The 21,038-nt window shown below is 45.5% G+C and overlaps 1 protein-coding gene across 4 annotated transcripts in view; it reads right to left on the reverse strand.

The window, feature by feature from the left end:
* Positions 1–21,038, reverse strand: part of bcas3 (BCAS3 microtubule associated cell migration factor) — a 304,020-nt gene that overhangs the window by 255,236 nt on the left and 27,746 nt on the right. For all 4 annotated transcript variants that reach the window (XM_034528788.1, XM_034528786.1, XM_034528787.1 and 1 more), the window contains exons 8-13: positions 17,899–18,006; positions 17,739–17,815; positions 14,840–14,916; positions 14,151–14,234; positions 11,785–11,955; positions 7,195–7,288 (exon numbers count right to left, since the gene is read on the reverse strand). In XM_034528788.1, the coding sequence (XP_034384679.1) occupies positions 7,195–7,288; positions 11,785–11,955; positions 14,151–14,234; positions 14,840–14,916; positions 17,739–17,815; positions 17,899–18,006 (611 nt within the window). The remainder of the gene's footprint in view (positions 1–7,194; positions 7,289–11,784; positions 11,956–14,150; positions 14,235–14,839; positions 14,917–17,738; positions 17,816–17,898; positions 18,007–21,038) is intronic.

Consider the following 21,038-nt stretch of genomic DNA (forward strand, 5'->3'; position numbering starts at 1 on the left):
CCTGCTCTGGACATTTGTTTTGGGTATGAAAATGGTCAAAAGTAACGTGAATACGGACACAGTCCCTCACAGAAGAGGGAAGGTGGGGTTGTTTCTCAAAATATCTTTTAAGTCCCTTAAAACGTATTCAGTCTTCCTTCAATAGAGGAAGAAACGGGCAGGAAAGGAGGCCAGAGAGGAACGGAGGGGGGGTATGGGATGGAGGGAGTGTAAAGGCAGCAAAGAAACAGAGAAAACAACAGAGGAGAAGAGGTGCTCACGGTTCATTTGATGTACAGTGGGCTGAAACCGAGGGTTGTGTTTTTCTATGCGCTTCACAGGCAGACCACCTGTAAGCACTTAGATATTAATAGATACGAAACAAGGTGTGTGTGTGTGTGGCTAACCTAGCTGAGAAGCTGCCATTAGTTTGGTATTACTATGCTGCAACGCCGGCTCTTTTAAAGCGGACTTTTAAGTTGCGCCGACACACAAGGGACTGGCACCGTAGCGGTCAAGCTCACAAAGCGTGACTGTTCTGAAGGCAGCGCTCCAGGCCTGTTCTTTCATCACCTTAAGTGGAAAACACACAACTTAAGTCTGTTTTATGGTGCATTTACATATGTGCACACTTCCTGCTGGATCTGTTTAAAAGAGGAGCCTTCCGCCTGAAGGCCGTCCAATGGGTAGAACTCCGGAGGAACGGGCTGCAGAACTGAAGGAACTTCACCTGCAAGACTTCACCCACCAGAGCCCACAAGCCCGATGTACTGCCACTAATCTAAATTCCCGGTGCATCCTAATACGTTGGCTTTGTCCCAACATGGGACCAACATGTTCTCACAGCAGCTTAGGGAGAACTTTAACACCAGGCCTCTCTTGATGCCACGTTTAAAAAGCCCCAAAACAAATTGCTCCCGTGCACAATCTCCTGATGAAGAATGTGGAACTGTGATCAGCAACTAATCCCCTTTCTGAGCAAACAGGCAGACATTGAGGCTGGACATGTAAGCCCCTTGCATTTACATGGTCTCTTAAACTTTTCAGAGTTGTGTTCCGTTCTGTTAACGAATGAAATCCCTTTAAACATTCACAGCCACCGGTCGTAGGGAAGATTTCACAGTGCTTCGATTGTCCATTGATCAAAGAGGAAAGAAACGGAGGGGAGCTGCATGTGAGACAAGAAGACAACAATAACATTCATGTGTTATTCCTGTGATTTAGGCTAGTGCCTTGTGGAAAAGCATTGGGGCTTTAACATGCAGTTAATTGCTTCTACTTCCTCCATATGTCGATAACATAACTGCAAACACTTTATATTGTGTCTGCAACACATTTAAAAGGTTAATTTGATTTAATTTAATCAGTTTTATTCATTTTATGGAGTATTGTTGAATGCTTCTTCAGTCGAGACCTGGGTGTGACGTCAGTTTGTTTCCTCACCAGCATGCAATACCGTTTACTGAGGCAGAGATATGGATATGTACATAGGAGAGAGCATCGTGGTAGTAGTAGCACAGTAGAAATACTGGCCTCTCTAATATTAGCCTGCTTCGAATAAAAGCCTGGTCCGCCGTGCGGCCACAAACACTATTGGACAATGTGACATGTATTCTACTCTGTTTTAGTCAACAGTGTGTTCAATAAGACCTTCAGGACTTGTTCTGTCCAGTCTGAAAATGGAGTGTTTGATGAGGACAGAAGAGTAAAAGCTCCACCAAGCACCACGTCCTCCGTCAACGGCAGGAGGCCAGAGGACAGAATCAGTGGCAACAAGATCGTAGTGCTCGACCTCCAGAGCGGAAACGGACCATCTTCTCACGTCGGCTGCAATACTTGACTAATACTTTATTGTTCCTCACCGGCATGAAGTATTGTTTATTATGGCAGAGCTACAGATACGTCTGCTTGTAAGGAAATATTGTATTCATAATATTGTACTCATTTTATAAATAGTAAGGTTGAAATGTACCACTATGCTACAACCGCCGCTCAGGACGGCGTTGGGGAGGAACTCTTGATTCTATTGGCTACTGGTCTTACTGCTTGTATTCACTGTTTATGTAGTCAGCTAGTTATTCGTTCTATCCAACCCTTTTTATTTTGGGGTGTGATAAACATCACAAGCCTTGTGGGACACTGGAAGCGTTTCCAAATCAAAAGCTCAATCAAATTGGTCCACATTGTGAATGCAAACCAAGACATTGAGTGCAGCTCACCGTCACTCCTTTGCATGGCCGCTGCAGCCGCTACAAAGTTGCAACTCGCCTCACCTCCACAGAGCCAACCACCTACACACACATACGGTAAGAAAGTTACAAATGAGCTGCGTGTTCCCGCGTGTGTGAATGACTCCACACGGCTGGGCTGTTGGGCACGGGGGGAGCTGGGGGGGTCTCTCAAGCCTTCCCCAGGCCCTGAGTCACAGTCAGCCAGCTCCGGTCATGCAACCACCTTCTTTTTCCAGATGAATTCTAGTCTTTATTTTACATTCACGTTTTCTCCACTTTGTTACACAGTGGCTTTCTTTGTGGAAATGTGTTTCTTTAGTGTTTCTCGCTCTCATTGGACGGAGATTATCACCTTTTGGATTAAGGCACACGCATCGTTGCCTTTTCATGAGCAGCTGGCATTTCTGACATTTCATCGATAAAGTGGCCTTCATGAGTTAGACAGCAACGGTATGAACTAAATAAAAATAAAATAAAAAATGACTAAAGTTTATTCAATGCAACATTTCACCAATATGTGTCCATGAAGCCTATTCTGTACAGGACAGGCCATCTTCCAGATGTTCAGATTTAAACAGTTAAAAAGCAGCAGGGAAAAGGACTGTTGTGCCTCATCTCAGAGTTCTCAAAGTCATTCATCTGCTCCGTACTGCAGAACTATTTAATATTGACTATGTTAATGCTGACAGCAAAAATAAGTAATGGCCAACACATGGGTTTAAATGCGCTCACAACAAAACTCAGAGCCCACTATTGCCTCCACATGGCCCTCAACACGGCCTGAACGGTATCAGCTGAGGTACCAGCCCTGACTTTGACATCTTCTTTAACACAGACTGTCACTCAAAACGTGTGATCCCTGTTAAAACAGGCGAAGAACAATTCAGAGGGGGAGGAAGTGTGCCTGTGCTATTCCAGCCAAGTAGTGACAGAGCCCTGCAGAGTAGCTGGAGTAAATCACGTCAGAGCCGGCTGCGAGTGCTAATTACTATCTTGGTGTGAAGACACAACTCAATCCATGCTAAATGTGTAGCTAGAAATGTGTGGCCGAGCGAAGCTGCTGCGAGTGGGAATTCCCCCTCGTGTTCAGCATGTGGGTCCAGGGGGTTTTCGCCGACGGCCTGGTTTCTTTCACACATCAGTAGGATGGAGAGACAGAGTTATTACACCATGGAGAGCTGCCTTCACGGCACAGCTGCCTCAGTGTTCAGGCTCGGCGGGCCAGGCTATTCATTAGACCGTCCTGTTGCTAAACCAGGGGTATGGTTTATGGGACAGTTCCGTGTGGAGAGAGATTCAGTCTTGATTCATCTGCCATTACTCCTGGCTTTGATGGGGTATCCGCAACTTCCATATTCAGAACAGTTGAACGGCTGCACAGAAATCAACTTCTCACTCCTTGGCAGACTATGAGAAGGAAGAGGGTAAAGGCGATAGATTCTGCACAGCACCAGGGTGGAAGTACACTGCATCTAGTTTAAATACTAATATATATATATATACACACATGTACACACATACCAGTCATTCATGGCCTAAGCACAGGCAGCAGCAGAACCCACTTGCTCAGTTCAATGCATGTGGAACGCCCAACAATACCCAAGTACTCAATGGTACGTGTTCAACCCTCTTCCTGCCAACATATTCAACATCCACAGAATAAATACACTAATGTAAGAAACAACATCAGAGCAAGTTAGCTCATTTATTCTCAAAACATCAGTAATTATGCATATATATATATATATATATATATATATATATATATATATATATATATATATATATATATATACAGATTAGCTCTAAAATTAGCTGTTCTTCATAATGAATATGCTTTTGATACCAAAGTACATTTTTAGTAACGTTTTAAATGTAGGCCTAAAACTTCTGAATATTCTACTTTGACCATGCAAATGGTCTGAATACCTCCCCAGCACTGCATGTAGATCAATCACTCCATCTAGTGCCAGTCACACTCAAAAGTAAAGCACAAGTTGTTGGACGGTGACTCCGCCATCCCAACGCCAGTGTATTTTGACCTTGGCATCGTACCTAATAATCAAGTCAAGGATCGTTAAGGACGGGTGAAGAGGACGAGACGTGAAAGAAAACAAGCACACACACATTGCAGCTGTTAAAGAGAGCGCCTCGCCACTGCACTTCATCTGCGTCCCTCTAATTACACCACTAGGAATAGATCCACAGATCGACCGAAGGGCCGCAAAGCGCCAGCCGGCACACCAAGAGCTGGCGGCCGCCGCCCGCCCTCTGTAGAGCCTCCAACACACACAGGCCTCTGGGGTTTCTTACATAACTCTTCCCGGCCAAAACTTCAGCGCTTTCCATGCTCCGTTTGAGACACATCATTGTTTCCTGCTAAATCTATATATTTCTTGTTTCGGCCATGTTGAGCTCGCCTCAGAAGGCCCAGCAAGGTAGTTCAGTAAAAAGCCACTTCCCCTAAATGCTTGGAAAGAGTTAGAGTGAACACGTCACTCAGGTTTGGGGGCTCTGGTCAAATTAAGAAGCCTCTAATTATGGGACAATGCACAGCAGGCCGCTCAAAGATGAAAAGTAATAAAAGAATAAACAGTGATGAAACGAGTCATGCAATCACAACAGTGTAAAAGTGGAGTTTCTACACATGTGTGAAGACCGTCCTCATCTCATGACATGCCCCGACTGAAATAGGAATAGAAGGGGTGAATCTGTGTATATTTGGCTATTTTTGGTGCCGTTTTCAGTTGTAATGTTTACATGTATTAGCGCTTTAGAGTGAATGACAGATTAAAAGTGTGTTTGGAGTTTTGAAGTTGAGGGTCACCAACACTGACACATCTACTGTGTTGTGCTATGCTGAGGCTGCAGTTCTGTAGGAAGCTATCTTCGATATGAAGGTAGAAAGAAGTGACCCGTTTTGCTCACGGGTTAGTGGCAGTGATTTTGGCCATGCTTCATCCACGCCGCTGGTTACTCGTGCGTTAGTGTTCACGTCCACAACAAACTGGGCGGTTTGTTAGGAACGCTGTGGACATGATTTACTCCGCGTTCAAAACATGTGCTGACTGTAATTTACAGTTCGCGCTGCACAAATTCAGCTTTACCGGCTCCCGCTGGCACCGCTTCTCCACTAATGTTTCCTACAACTCGTGTCGGCTGGTTTGGCAACAGCTGGTCACTTATCAAATGTTTGTGAAAGCCACTGCAGCGTTGGCGGCTCCGACTGTTTGGGTTAATGACTGGATCTGCAACACATCACGCTAAGAGGGATTCACCAGCTTCAAAGCGACTGTGCGAGCCGTTCGGCAGCAAACAACTCCAAAACACTTTGTTAGTAAAGAGATCGTGAAGTTATGTCTACCTGAGCTGAGGACGACGTCTCTCCCATTGTGTGTGTGCTGTAAAATGAGACCGTGTGTGTGTGTGTGTGTGTGTGTGCCCAACTGGTTAGCTGGTGCGGTGGATCTAATATATGACTCACTCCTCCAATGTGAAGCTTGGATCATCTGAATTTTGAAAATGGACAATCGTTGTTTGGATCAGCAACTGATGAATATTTGGTGGGGTGGTAGAGTCCATAACCAACATTTTGGTTTTGCTTTCAACAAATGCTTTTCTTCCAAAGAGCAGAGACATGAGCGGTCGTCTTTATAGGAACATAGTGGGTCTACTTATCAGGCTATGAGGCTTTCATTGACACAAAGTATCAATGTGTGGTGTTGCAGTTGAATTCAAGGTATCGGTATGAAAGACATTCAAACTATGACCGGCCGCCTCGACCCGCCTACAACACGGCTCTCTCGTCGCTGTCCTTTAAAAGCGGGTAATTGTGCCATTAGATGAACTGAGCTGGGTTGTCTTCTGTGTGTGATTTCTGGGGAGGTGAAGGTGGGACTAGGTGGGCTCTTGACAGCCATGTCCCGTCTGCCTTGGTCTGCAATATCATCCTGATCCAGCTCAGACAGAGCTGCTGAGTTTAGTCAGAAGTCTAGGTAAGTGAAGGATTCTTGGGGCCTGGAGGTCATGGGGTGAGAGTCATCGCTCAGCGGCTCCTTTATTAACTGCACATTCGCTCGCACACACGCACACACACACACACACACACACACACACACACACACACACACACACACACACACACACACACGCACACACGCACACACACACACACACACACACAGGAGTAACAAACACAAGCTCACGCACAGACTGACAAGGTCGCCTGTTCACACTTACAAAGCACCTACTGTCCCTTTATGTTGAGAGTAAAACACTACGGTGACAAAGGAGTGTAACATTTGATTTCATTCCCTTTAGAGTACATTGTGAAAAAGTATCTTTAAGTAATAATAATATCTATTTTTCCAACTGTCTCAAGTGACCAGTTATCACTTGAGTAGCTGCATTTCTATTGAATGACAGATCAGTTTAATAGAAACTGCAGAAATGCTTGAAGAAAACCTTCCAGTAGACCCTTTCCTAAGTCCCGCCCCTCGAAAGCAGACTAGCCAATCGTAGCCAGGGTCCAACCACGATCTGGCTCTGCTCCATAGACTCTCATGCAATCGTTTCAGATGTTCTTCTTTTTTTTTTATAGGCTGATTTTGTAGATTTGGAGCTGGTCCTGTTTGAACGTTTTGTATTACTGAAACTCGTCACACAGGGAGGTTGGAAGGAGATTTATGTACAAAGACATCAGCATCCACCACTTAAGGTTTGTGTAAGGCATGTGTTGTGGAAACTCAAGTTAAACACATGTTCACTGTGTATAGCACAGTATAAATACACACACTATGGATGCCTTTGGGTGAGTTGGCCCTGGATAACCAGATGAGGCCTCATGTGAGCCAATCACACACCATGTTACACTTGGATGGAAGTGTAATCTCTCCCCTGCTTTCTATGCCTTCTGAACTTGCACAGACCGCTCCGGCTCTTTCCTCAAAAATAAATGTGTGCGCAAGTACAAAGTGTGTCTTACCACTGGGGTTGAATTGCATACAGGATATGGGTTTGTCATGAGCTGGGAAGTGAGCCACCACTCCTTCTCCAACCGAGTCCTCACTCACCAAGACCTGGAGAACACACACACACACACACACACACACACACACACACACACAATCAGTTTCTAACAATAAGAACATTGAACCCAGAGCGGGACTTTCCCCTGCTCAAGGGTTTCTCTTCACATGTTGGTCTGGTATCATCACAGCTCCTTCCTGAACGTGTCATTGCCCTCTTGTGGATAGAACAACTAATTAGCATATATCCGTAGCTCATGGGGAGAGCGGTCGTCCCCCAAACACAAGGTCCCCGGTTCCATCCCCGCTCTCCCCAGAGTTCATGTTGAAGTGTCCTTGAGCAAGGCACTGAACCTCCAGTTGCTCCCCGGGCTTCACTGCAGCCCACTGCTCCTTAAGGAGGGGTACAATGCAGAGAAGAATTGACCCAATAAAGGATACATTATTATTATTACCTGATGGACAATAAACCGTCCTCTCTGTGCTGCATCAAAGAAGTGAGGACTCAGAGCATCAGAGCTGTATTGTATCAGTGCTGGTGCTTCAGAGGCTGTATGGATACCAGTGTGGACGGCATATGGCCCAACAACAGACAAGACAATGGACAAATTGACTTTGGGCATAATGTGGCTTTTTACATGTGGCTATGACAATACTCCATGACGGCGGCCGGGTTTTTCCCATAAACAGGCAGCAACTAGCGTCAAATCTGGGTTTGGCTTGCTACTTCTGAAAGCTGCCTCAGAAAATGAAATGAAGTCACTTTGCACAACTCGAGGCTGCTCCTAAATCTCCGTTGTCGAGACTGGGACGAATCTAACAAAGGCTGAGCCGAGACCGGGAGCTGGCAGAAAATCCCTTTAGTCACGAAGAGAGATTAGAAATAAGACCAGACACTTTGTGCACGAGTGCGTGCGCGTGAGAGAGAGGGAGCGTATATACACGGGGTTGCATTTGGCCACAGTGTTGCATTAACAATGTCAGGGCATTTTAAATATAACAAAAAACTAAAGGGCTTTCGTCTCAGACTACAAGCAAAAACATAAGCAGGGGGAGAACAAAAAAAAGGAAAAGGGGAGGGGAGAATACACAGAAAGAAAGAGGCTGGTGACATGAAGCAGATCACTTTTATTACGATGCAGGCAGACAGTGTTGTTCTGAGGGAATCCTGCTGGAGCCCTTTGAAGCCAGCGTGTCCTCCAGAGGAGCAGGCCCATTACACAGGAGAGTGTGTGCCTGTGTGTTACATGGCAGCATCCAGGACTGCCACGCGGACACAGGGACCCGTCTCTGTCCTTTACCGTTCCTTTTGGCCATAAATAACACCATCATGATTCACTCCGTCCTGCCCGCCTTGCCGTCGTCCTCCTTTCCCCCTCCGGTCCTCACTCTTCTGCCCCTGCTGGCCAGGCCTCGTCAGTGTTTATGGCCAGTGTACAGTTACAGTGTGTCGGCTGGTGACAGAGTGCAGGCCTGCTTCTGAAGGCTTAGGTCCAGCTTATAAGACAACACGGGCTACAGGGCGGCTACAGTCCATGTGGAAGAGGGAGCTGGAGAAGGCAGTGAATGCGTGTGTGTGGGGGGGCTACATCCCTGACAAACTGTACTGTGTATGCGAACACGCCTCATTAAAAATGTGACAGCTACTGCAGTGTGATTAATCATGGTTAAGGGGATAAAAGCTTTTAGCAGTTCTTTACATGTGAGAGGGAGATCCTGTTGAAGGCAACTGGCATGGTTCAAACCATAACCAGGGTCAGAGCCATGCATTTCAGAACAAGGAATCTGACTTGGTGTCTTGGTGTATAACAATACACAGTGCAATAGTATAAAGACATATTTCTAATAGCTTTTGATAAACACACAAATAATACAAGAGCATGTTCAATGTGTCTGTTATTTAGACGGAGCTGCACTCTTGAAAACCCACAACAGTCTACACTTAAGAGCGTCCAGCGTCCATGAACCTCAGGCGCTTAGCGGACTGGTGGCTGGAGGTGCAGCTGTTGGTGCACAGGGAGAAGAGCACAGGGGACAGAACGCAGAGCTTCCTGTCAGACAGGAAGTGTGTATTCCACCTGCAGGTGGAGGCGGGCACGTGAATAATGTGATTGAGGGCAATGCATCCAAATGTAGCAATTCATATTTGCTAGAGTTGCCATGCTTTTTTAATAAAGTGCTGGATACATTTGCAGCTACCAGGATCTTACCAGTTAGAGCGGCATCTGTCAGTCTGAGCTAAATGGTTGTGTAGCCTCAGCTACTGTAAACTATGTTATTAAGTTTCCAAAAGGTGAAATTCTCTAGGTGCCTCGGAGTTCCCTCGGGGAAACAGTTATGGAACGTACTTTATATGTTAAGAGCAGAAAGAGGGTTGTATGCTCCCTTTTGTACACTGCACATGTTGAATAAGTCTGATCCACACAGCATGAAGGGGTTATGCCTTCATTCATGGAAATGGTCGAATCGACCTTGTTCCGAAAAGCTTTTGTCATGAGTACCTTCACTTTCTGTGTGAAGGTACTCATGACAGACAGCAGTAAATAATTAGCAGATGAATCAGATGAAACAAAGGCCCACGGTGTGTAAAGGCCTTAACATGCAGCTCTCAATAAGAACTCTATGAACAACAAATGATCAGAACTATTGGGCAGATTTGATTTACTATATCTTTTTATTTATTTCTTGGATGACTCCTTTTCAAAGTGGTCATATTTGGTAATATATAATAATGGCAATTGAAAAAAGTTGAAAAGGCAAACTTTCAAAGCACTAATTTAATAAGCTGGACCCTGAATACAAAAACAGAAGTCCTGCACATGTCACACAAACGGTGAGTACAACGCAGCCTCCTCATCTTCAGCAGAAAGCTGCGTCCACAATGGACAAAAGGTGTTTTTGCTGCTGCGGATGATTTTAGGATATTTCAGTGTTTGCTTACATCATCATATGTGTGATAATGCATTATGTTTTTTAAGGCCCCCCTTCTGACAACAATATTTTGGTGCAAAATTATGATGGCTAGAAACGTCATCCCCCAAATCCGCTACACAAATGTCTAAATTGAATGTTAGGACCTCATCTGACGCGCGCTCAGCCTCGGGCTTCCTCGGAGGCTGCAGACCATCAGCTGACTGTTTACAGAGCGTCTCTCCTCCCAGGGCCGTGGCTAAAAGTGTGGCTGTTAAAATATGCAGCAAATCAAAGTCACACCTTTCAGCGGGCAGGGTGAATGGAGCCAATGTTTCCACGCCAGAGGAAAAGAAAGACCTGTTTCCCACCATGTTTACCTGGGTCACACATGACAAGAGAGAGGCAACAGGCCAACAACAAATTGGTGCCACAGCCCATGCCAGTTTGTCATGTTGCCAGGATGCTTGCTATTGCTCGCCTGTAGAAGTTAACATGAACTTGGCACGGGATCTTTGCATTCGGCAGTTTTCTTGAGAAATACAGCTGTTTCTGATCTTTCATTTTTTGTTGACCAGGATGGAGACGCCTGATGACCATGTCAGGTTCACTGTGATGCTGATTCCCAGGAACCTAAAACTGTTCATCAGCTCCATTGATGTCGACAGGGGTGTGTGTGTGTGTGTGTGTGTGTGTGTGTGTGTGTGTGTGTGTGTCAGCTCCTTGATGTCCTTTCTATTTGAAGTCTCATGGTTGTTCGTACTCCGACCGATGTGTCGCCCACAAACTTCACGTGGTGTACAGCAGGAACAGGAGGGGGCTGAGCACACAGCCCTGGGGGGCTCCGGTGTTCATCACTAGAGTGGAGGAGGTGAGTTGGCCAATCCAGACTGTCTGGTCTGTCACAGAGTGAGGAACTCCAGCCCAGTGTGCTAGTTTACCAGTTTCATGGGGGAGTCTGTGTTGAAGACTGAGCTGAAATCCCCAAACCTCATTCTGATGTAGGTGTTATTGGAGTGAGGGCAGTGGAGACGGCTTCCTCTGTGGATGTGATGGCTCTGTGTGTAAACACTGGTGGGGGTCCTGGCTGGCTGGGAAGTGGTTTGAGGTGTGAGGCAGAACCAGTTTCACCGAGCACTGCCTCCCTCTAAGTGGAGGCGTCCCCTTCTTGACTCGGCGATGTAGAACCCTGAAAGGATGACCCTTGACAAACTACATTTGAACTGGAATGCTTGTTTTACTCTAATAGTTGTGCATTACATATTACTTAGTGATATTTTAATTTAGGGCCAATCTAAATTGAATAAGAACGTCATTGTTGGACTTTTGGATGAAGCTTTTGAAGGAGAAAAAAAATGGAAGAACAATGTCCCCTTATTTGAAGAAGAATTAGAGAAATTAAAGGACTACTTCACACACAAATATCTTGAATTAGTGTGTGCCACTACCATCTAATGCTTGGACTCAGCACACAAGTATGAGGCGGCAGCAGCGGACTCATTTCAATTATTACGATTTTGGAAGAAATGAATGTGTTAAATACCACATGAGATTATTATACTGCACAGGTTGCGTGAGAGTTGCTACTCCACTTATTAAAACAATAACCCAAACAAAAGCAGAAACATTTGACTGACCTGTCCTTCGCCAACACTGTGTGTGTCAATGATGGTCACCACGCCGGGGGAGTGGGGGCTGCGGCGACTCACACTGTGAGGCGTGCCCTCCTCATCCGGAGTGCCTGCTGGTAGTGTGCCGGCCAACTGGGTGACAACTTTACCTACCATCGTCAGGCCTGTCTTTAAGGTCTGGAAGGAGGCGGAGAAAAGAGCTTAAAGATCTAACACCTGACGTTATGCATTTCTAATATTCCATCAAATATAATGTATTTTCTAGTTCCCTTTGCGGGCAGCAAAGATGCATGAGTGTAAGTGCAATACAGTGCCTATATGTGTGTGTGTGTGCGTGTGCGTGTGTGTGCGTGTGTGTGTGTGTGTGTGTGTGTGTGTGTGTGTGTGTGTGTCCTCTGTGTCCGCTTAAGGCCCAGCCAGGGTGTCTGGCTCAAACACACCTCTGTGGCTCGATTGAGGGAAATGGATAGTGCTGCTTAAGTGGAGTCTATCTCACCTACTACACTGTCTTTGTCTAATGGAGTCCAATCCGTGTGACTGTGTGTGTGTGTGTGTGTGTGTAAGCGCCAAAGGGGCCCCGGAGAGCCTAATCAGGCATTCAGACTAGGCGGCCCTGTCAATACAGCATGGCGCCTCGCGTTTGTTGGGTCTGAGGATCACCCACTGTCTCTCCTCGCCACTCGGCCAGGCACACTAACAGTGTCTGCTGCCTCTGTGTGTGTGTGTGTGTGTGTGTGTAAAATGCCAGAAGAGGCATCAATTATTAAGTGAGGCGTTTGGCTCCTAATTGATCAACACTAATGTGTTTTCTAATCACTGCAGTTGTGGAGTTCTTAGTGGTAGTCCAAACAGGGGCTATTGATCTGCCGATGATGGGGGAGGGGGGCGGAGGCAGACCTTGTCCGATGGCTGACAAAAACACTTGAACACACACACACACACACACACACACGGCCTGATGTCGCCATCTAAACAAATTACAACCTAATTTATGTGAAAGGTCTTTCTCAACCACACAGCCGGGAGTGATGGGCAGCAGGATTTATGTGATACACAAATTCACCATAACAGCTCAAATTTGGAACAAGGAGTCCAATTGGCCAGAGCTGTTGCACTCTCTCTTTTATCTTTCTTACAAACAAAAGCCATTACACATTATTGCTACCCCCTCCCCCTTTTTGTTTCCATGTCTCTGGACGTCGGCACTAAGAGCCAGCGTGTCGCGCCACAAGCCAGAAGGAGATACCTTGTCATCCATATTGAGATGTATGGTCCTAAATGAGGAGATGGTGGGCAAGCAGACTGCCTGTCTGCATATCAATACCCCGCCCCCCACGCCATTGTCCACCCCACACCATGTTGCTCCGCTAACCTGTTAGCAACACAGTGCTCTTTGTGATTAGCCTGTTAATGACTGCAGGTAAATTAGCCTGTGTGGCTGAACCTGGCACACTTAAATGATGGCTCGTGTTAATAAATGTGCATTTTCAAATCTTAAATAAAATAAACATTTGCGTGAGACACAATCACTCTTTTGAAATCAATTAGATCAAATGAGGAGACGGACTAGAACCATACGAGGAGCATGGGTAGTTAGCATGTGTTAGCAAGCAGCTAAATCAGAGCAGGAGTGACTTTCACTTGGTATCAAAGGGGGCTGTTGAATATTAGTGATCCTTCTGAGAGTCCCTCCCCCGTGGAGTTGAGTGAAACTAGACCATTGGAGGGAAGTAGATTGCAGATAGGCAGGTTGATGAAGTGTCTCATAAGCTCAGCCCCAGTCAGCCAGGTGGATCCAATGTCAGCACATTTACAGATGCTGTAGGCCGAGCTGGAAATACTATATCATGTGCTATTGTATCCGAGCGCAGGCTAAAGACAGATCAACAGGCCTATAGCTGCAGACTGAAACATTTAAAATGAAAGGAAACTCGTCTACAGTAAGTCCTTCTGCAGGGAGACATGGCTGAGGATGTGAGGATGGAAACACGATAAAAAGCACTGCAGGTTCTTTTAGTTGGAAACTGTGTGCGTTTGTGTCGTACCGTAGATGCTGCATTCAATCTCAAATGTGTATTTGCTTTGATATCCAGTAATGAAAAGTAGATTATGATAACAAGCGTAGGCTTTTCTGCATTTCAAGTTCTTCATTCGTCAACAATTCTAGAGGAGAAGTCGTTGGCAATTAAATTATCTGTTCTCAGGCTACTACAATATGTATAAAGAGAAAAAAGCAAGTAAAAATGAGAATCTAACACATTAACATAAAATAGTGCAGAAGCTAAAACATATATATTCTTTGCATGTACAAAGTTAAATAGTAATAGTATGAAGTACTTTAGTGTAAATGAATCAACTGTGTTTTCTCTTACTTTGGCAGCGTTGATCACTGTCGCTGTGTAGGATTGTGCGTTGTCACCACAAGCTCCTCCGCGAGACTGGTGGCATCTGATCAACTGCAAAGACAACGATGAACGCACAGAAGATGGAGAGTTTGTAAAGATGAACTCAGGTTTTAGACATCCAAAATCCTCCCCTCTTCACTCTTTGGAGGAAATTGGTTTTGCTTTGAAAGAAACATTACACAACCAAACAGCCAATCGCACTGATTTAATTTCAAATACAATATCACTTCAATGGCTCCATCCCAGTATTACTCTTACTGTCCAAAAAAAACTAGATTTGGTCATTTCTGGAAATCCTTAGGCAGTCACACAAACAGTGGCCCCATCTGTCAATTACTTGAGTATTATTCATTAAATGTATTGTAGAGTGCACAATAGAACATTCTGGGTTTTCTAAGTACTTAACAATCCCATTACACAGAAGAGAACAGAGAACTATGCATCTGTTGATTTAGAAAATGTTATCATCTCTCTTGGACTCTTCGTGGAATGAGTTGTTTATCCAGACAGATTAAAGAGGCAGATCAAATGCATTTTTGGGATTGTAAATATGTCCCCTTTTCTGATAAGGTACTTCTGCAGTGGATGTGTGTGTGTGTGTGTGTGTGTGTGTGTGTGTGTGTGTGTGCGTGTGCGTGTGTGTGTGTTTGGACTACCTTGTTCTCGGCGTAGGCCAGCCAGCGGCTTCCCAGAGCTATTGGATTTAGGCTCGGGCCGGGGCAGGGATAGCAGCCTGAAAAGAAATCAAGATGGTGAAATATCAAGGGCACCAATGATGACTACAAAAGGAATAAATAACCACGCGAGTTTGCTCGTAAAAACAGGAACACATGCAGGGGTTTTCATCGGCCTCCTCCAGGAGGAGAGCGTCTGTAACTATCTAAAACCGTTAACGTGTTTGTGGGAGTCTCTTGTTTGGCAGAGAAATGTGAGTCGACTGTGGGTGACGTGCTGCAGGCCTGTGTGTGCACAGCATGAGCTAATGGAGACTGTGGTACCCAATAAATTGAGGATGGCTCCTCTGATGATTGACTAACCCAAGAATCCCTGTGGACATGGACACACACACACAGACGTATGACTAATGAGCAAAAACTGAGCTGTAGCTACAGGGGCGGCCATCACTTCTGCTGCAAGACAGAATCAACCCAAAAGAGGCAAACATGTGCTTGTAAACAGACTGGAGTAATGATTGATATTGTCATAGAGATCTTTAAATGCAAGCCGATACAGACAGGGACAGTTCCCTCATCGCACGCACGCACGCACGCACACCTAATGTGAGTGCGTAGAGGTGTGGGGGAAAATGGCTCGCTGACAATAATTTAGTGCTCAGGGAGCAGATGAGGTGGAGACAGTAATTTAGTGTGCCGCGTTGGGGAAAGGGGTTGGTGGGGAGAAAGTGGGTTGAGGTAAGCCACAAGGGCTGCTGGTAATGCCAGAGAAGCCTTTTGTGCCTCTCCAAGGCCGAGGGGAGCCCAGGCAGTGAGATAACATGTGTTTGACATCCTGGGTGGGGAGCAGGGGGGCTGAAGAGGGGGGTTCAGACCTCTGTGAGCGAAGGCTGAGCCTCGTGCTCCGATAGTCCCCATCTACCTCAACCAATAAAAGCAACTGCCATCAAGGCAATATACAATATACTAGGACTGTCAACAAATATGTTAGGTAGTGGCGTGTGCAGAGCAAACCGCATCCTGCGTGAATCGCGTCTGCCTCATGTGCACGGAACGCACCGCATTCAGTCACGCAATGTCACTTTCATGATCGGAAAACGAAGAGGAACGTCGGAAGTTGAACGAGGAATCACAACAACAGGAGGGATGGCAGAGAGAGACAGTGTTCCAACAGAACGGTTACTTCATGAGAACAGAGAATCAGCTGTTGTATTGGTGAGGGGAAAAGGTCGGGTCATCCTTATCAACCAACAAACCAGCGCCAGACGTTTACAGTGCAGCTTCCTGAAAAGGCTCATAGGTCGAACCATTCCATCAAAAACTATAACCTGAAGATCTCAGGCGACGTGTCAGCGCCCCTGGTGGCTGACTGCAGCGTAGCTCCTAAAACCCGCCCCCATGGGCTAATCTAAACCTACACGAAAGAAGTTTCGTCAATAATCTTTTCCTAAATATGGTTTCTAGAAAGTTCTCGTCATGCAGAGATGTATGTTCAAGTAGAGGTCGACCGACGACCTCATTACGAGAAAGACATTGATGATTCTTGCGTGACAAACAGCTGTGGTGGTGCTAACGTAGCAGCTAGCTGGCTCTTCCGTTGCAACCACGCTCGGCTCGTGGTTGGCCAGAAGCGAAAGATGGCCACGCCCACATAAGGGATATTTTCACTCTACTCTTCCACAGCAGGAAGGAAGTTCATCCATATTATATATTCAATTTGTTGTCATCGCCCCAGCGGGGGGATACAGGGAATGTGTGACAGATCTTTAGACAAAAATAATTAAGAGTAGTGACAAAAATGAGTCTGCTTGAGAGAATTAAGCCCAGCCATCATTTATTTTCTTTCCATGGCACTGTAATATAACCAGATGACAGAGACGACCTTTCACCGTGCCGAAACAAAGGATGTATCAAACCATTGTGAATTGTTCCCCGCTCACAGCGCACACACACCACTTGAATGCAAAGCGAGAACATAAACATGGGGCGATCCTAAAGTGCTCAACAAATTGTTTTAAAAACCCGACATGTCCACCAGCTCATCCCTGGAGAAGGAGCGGACATGCGGTGCGAGGATGGCTCATCCGAAGCACAGCAGCGCCCTTTTGTTTACTGCTCCTCCGGCCCAAACACACCAAACAACGAAGGAGAGGAGGCCCCTGCGTTCAGGAACGATTAATAACTATTGAGCATGTTTGGTTTCCTGTGGCTCAGACACTGATAGGGAAGGCAGGCAGACAAAGAGGAGACACATTAAAGACAGCCAGTAAGGTCAGTTTACTCCAGTCAATGACTTAAGTGGACAGCAATGGCCCCTTGTAATGCAGTCTGGCCTTTCTTTCACAGCCTCCTGCAGCAGACATGGCAGGTACAGCCCCCCCGCCCCCCCCTGTTGAGCTTCAGAGGGCCTCACATCACATCTCCATACAGTTTAGTCACAATGCAAAGCACCAGAGAACAGCAGGCCTTAGAGCTGCTTGCATTACCGCCAAGTCAAACCCAATCACTGACCATTTGAGTGTTGATGGGTTGAGAAGAACAATAAATGTCTCTGAGATGATTGGTGCTGTTTTCTTGCACTGATGCAAGCAGCAGAGAACACTGTGGGTTTCCCCAATACCACAATACAATTATAGTTCACAAGATATAACAATCTACATTAAATGAAACTTCTTTGTGACATGAAGGATAATTTAACTTCACAAAATATTGTAAACAGCAGGTCAGAAAAACACGCAGAAATACGACTAAAATATCAAACACAGGTTGAAGGCCTCAAGGGAAGCTCTGAACACAGGTATCACACTGGCACATCGATTAGTGCATTCCTCTTGGACCAAGGTGGTCCTGGACTGTGGATTAAAAACAACTCGTTTCTTACTTGTGACAAAGAACTTCTTGGTGAAGGTGCAGCTGTCAAACGCTGCAATCTTCTCTTGAAGGCTCACAACAAGAATACTTGAAGAGGGAGAATAAAGGTCCATTAGCAGAATGAAAATGTTGTGCTTCATAAAATTGAGCCGGTTTTTGACGGGACGTACTGTTTGTTGCAGTGGAGATCGTAGATGGGCGTCTTGAACTGAATTGATTTGACCATCTCCCCTGTCCGGAGAGAATACAGGTCAACGCAACAGTAGGGAGGGCTTGTCCTGAAAACAGAAAAACAAATGCTTTTAGTCAGTCTGTGAATAATTCATGCAGACCTCAACATTTCTAAGGATACAACTTCAGGGCAGGATACAGATACTCCAACACATACCTTTTCTGACTAATGTTATTCTCTGTTCAAATGATAGTGTAATCATATGACTGTACATATGCATTAATAACTCAAAAAAGAACATGTTGTGTGCAGGCATCCCTCAAAGCCACGTTATGTGCCACAGTTGTTGCAGTAAAAGTCATTCTGATGACCTTTGGGGCCGAGTCAAACATGAGACAACTTGAGAATCTGTGTCCCCATTGCCAACATGGTGGCGACAGCAGGTCCTTTCTTTTCTATACCACGGCGGCTTACGAGGCTCGACAAAACAAACTGGCATGCAAACTCTTCAGGGGTGATAATGAAAGGGTGTTGGTTGTTGTGCTCAGTTTGGTGGAGGGAGCGACTATGAAGTGACTTCACGATCACCACAACTAAAAGAAAGAGCTGTCGCAGGGTCACTTCAATTGAAGCTTTGCCCTTTTTCTCAAGCGACATAATTAGGCTCCTCTAACGAGCCTTAACTACAGAGGGAGAAACGTTACGTCTGTGCTGGTGTGAGCGCGATGTAAACTCATTTTTCGGCCTCTGTGTAAATTGGACCGGCCAAATAGTGGACACACGAGACTGATCGGCTATTATCTGAGCACGAGGAAGTTGGAAAGTTGGAGATTCTTACCACAAGGCATGCAGGCAGTCAAAAGCTAACTCCCCCATTAAACTGCCTGCCAATCATTTGCACATTAAGCCACATTTAGCTGGAACCATTTCTACATCGTTTCTCTCAGCAGCCCCATCAACATATCAAAGAGGATGGTGAGGTGGGGGAGCTATCCAACATGCTGGTACAGGAGAACTTAAACATAAATCTTAATCCTGTGCTTTCAACGGTGTATTTAGTCCGCTTGTGCATACTGAGTTATGCAGTTATACGCCTCATCAGTCTCAGTGTGAACAGTTTCTGAATCGGGAGGCATTGGCTGGAACGTCAAATTAAATTGGCTTAATTTGGATTATAAGTGGAGTTAATAATGAGAAAAGGAACATTGACATTGTAAAAGAATAAAACACCTGCATGCTAGCAGTGATTCTATTTAGATAGTGAGGGTTAGGTTAGGAAGGAAGATTAGGCTGATTTGATTACTTGATCAATGAGGAAAGCCCCTTCCTGCACACTCCAGACAGAGCAAGACACCATTAGGAAATAACACGTTTAACCAGCTGACAGCTGTTGCCAAACCACCAAGGGAAATCTGGGCATTGTTCAAATGACGAGCTCGAAAAGGGGAAGACTTTCTTCCACTACAACTAAATACAGATGACCTCAGCCATGTTGAATATTACTGCAGCACACCATGTTCCACTGTGACAAGGTCTGTCTGCCTTCCCAATCATCATCATCGTTGCTCCTTTTCTTCTTTCTGGTGGAAAGAGATCTGCTTCTCCCATTAAAGCTCTGACACATGCACACACGGGGTGAAGCGCCGAGGGCACACGGAGGAGAGAGCTACACTTTAGACGACATAGTGGAGTACAGCAGAGCCCCCGTGCCTTCCGACATCAAAACTAGAGGGGAAGTGTCAAAAGCCATTTATGATAATCTTTAAAACTGACAATCCAACAAGCGGGGTTGGCCAGATGGCAGAGGTGAGTAGGTATGGTGATGTGAAGCTCAACTAAAGGGAACGCCATGTATGGTCTGGATTAGAGATGACGGTTTGTATGTGATACAAAGACAAGGCCCTGTACCTGTCCGGGTATACGAGATGTGTACATGTTAATGCGTGTTAACAAAGTACAACAAGCTACGACTGGCACAGTGCATGGACCTCCAAGCTGCAGCTGATAGCAGAACTCAGCGATCATCACTAACACAATCCCTTAACACCACAGGCAGGACTTGTTATGGACAATTACTTTTTCTTAACGCAGACAAAGAGAAGGACACACACCCAGAACTCCAAGATGAAATTACTGCTGCACCAATATTCAACAACCATCTTTGTGGCTTGTACATGAAGTATGTGTGTGTGTGTGTGTGTGTGTGAGTGTGAGAGAGACACTACTTGGATGTGAGTGTGTTCCTTACTCCGGTCCCGGCGAATACATACTTGAGAAGATAGAAGAGGTGCCACAGAAAGAAACTTTAGAACAATCCCTGATTCATTTTTCTGTCCTCATGGTTAACGTCTCCCTCAACATGTCAAAGGTCCTCGTGCTGTGAGCTCAGCTACCAATCAAGAGCACAGACATTAAGATTAATACAAAAATTTCACCCGACGATAATTTACTTTTAGGCGGCTCTATCATTGATTTCAGCATTATCAGAGTCCGATCAATCTAATTCAAAGCTCTATCCCTCTACAATTGATTCAAAGGGACCATGATAACCCACTATTATAGAATCAAAACGACACAGGGTTCAATTGTTTTGCTTTTGCAGTATTTTAACAAATGACCCAGTTCTAATGGAGGCAATGCGGGGTCAGATGTAATAAGATTTCCTGATGCCGGGGACGTCGGGGCGTAGGTTGAAAGCAAGGCTAAATCACAATTATCATTATGGATCATGGCGGGATGTCAGTCCTTGCACATGTTAAGGTGACGCCGAGCACCATTCCCCAGCTCAGTAACAGGCCTATTATGATGGCCCTATTAGATCAATGTGTCAATTACTATTACTCAAACTGGCCCCTGGGTCTGAGAGGATACAAAACGAGGGAGATGGAGGAAAGAAGGCGTGGCTCATTTACTTCCTGATAGGACAAGAAGCTTCTCCAGAAATTAAGCAGAAAATGGAGTGGCCCTGCCAGATACTCAATACACAATGCTAAATGATAATAGAACGTCAGTGAGAGAAAAGAATCACTAAACTACATTTGGTTAAACTGTTGTTGCAACCCTGATGCTGCGTTGGTGTGAAGGGAAGTGTTTCTGGTTTGGCTGCTCTGTGAGTGTACAGTTTGGCTCTGTGAGGCT

The sequence above is a fragment of the Cyclopterus lumpus genome, chromosome 25 (genome assembly GCF_009769545.1).
Source record: "Cyclopterus lumpus isolate fCycLum1 chromosome 25, fCycLum1.pri, whole genome shotgun sequence".
NCBI lineage: Eukaryota > Metazoa > Chordata > Actinopteri > Perciformes > Cyclopteridae > Cyclopterus > Cyclopterus lumpus.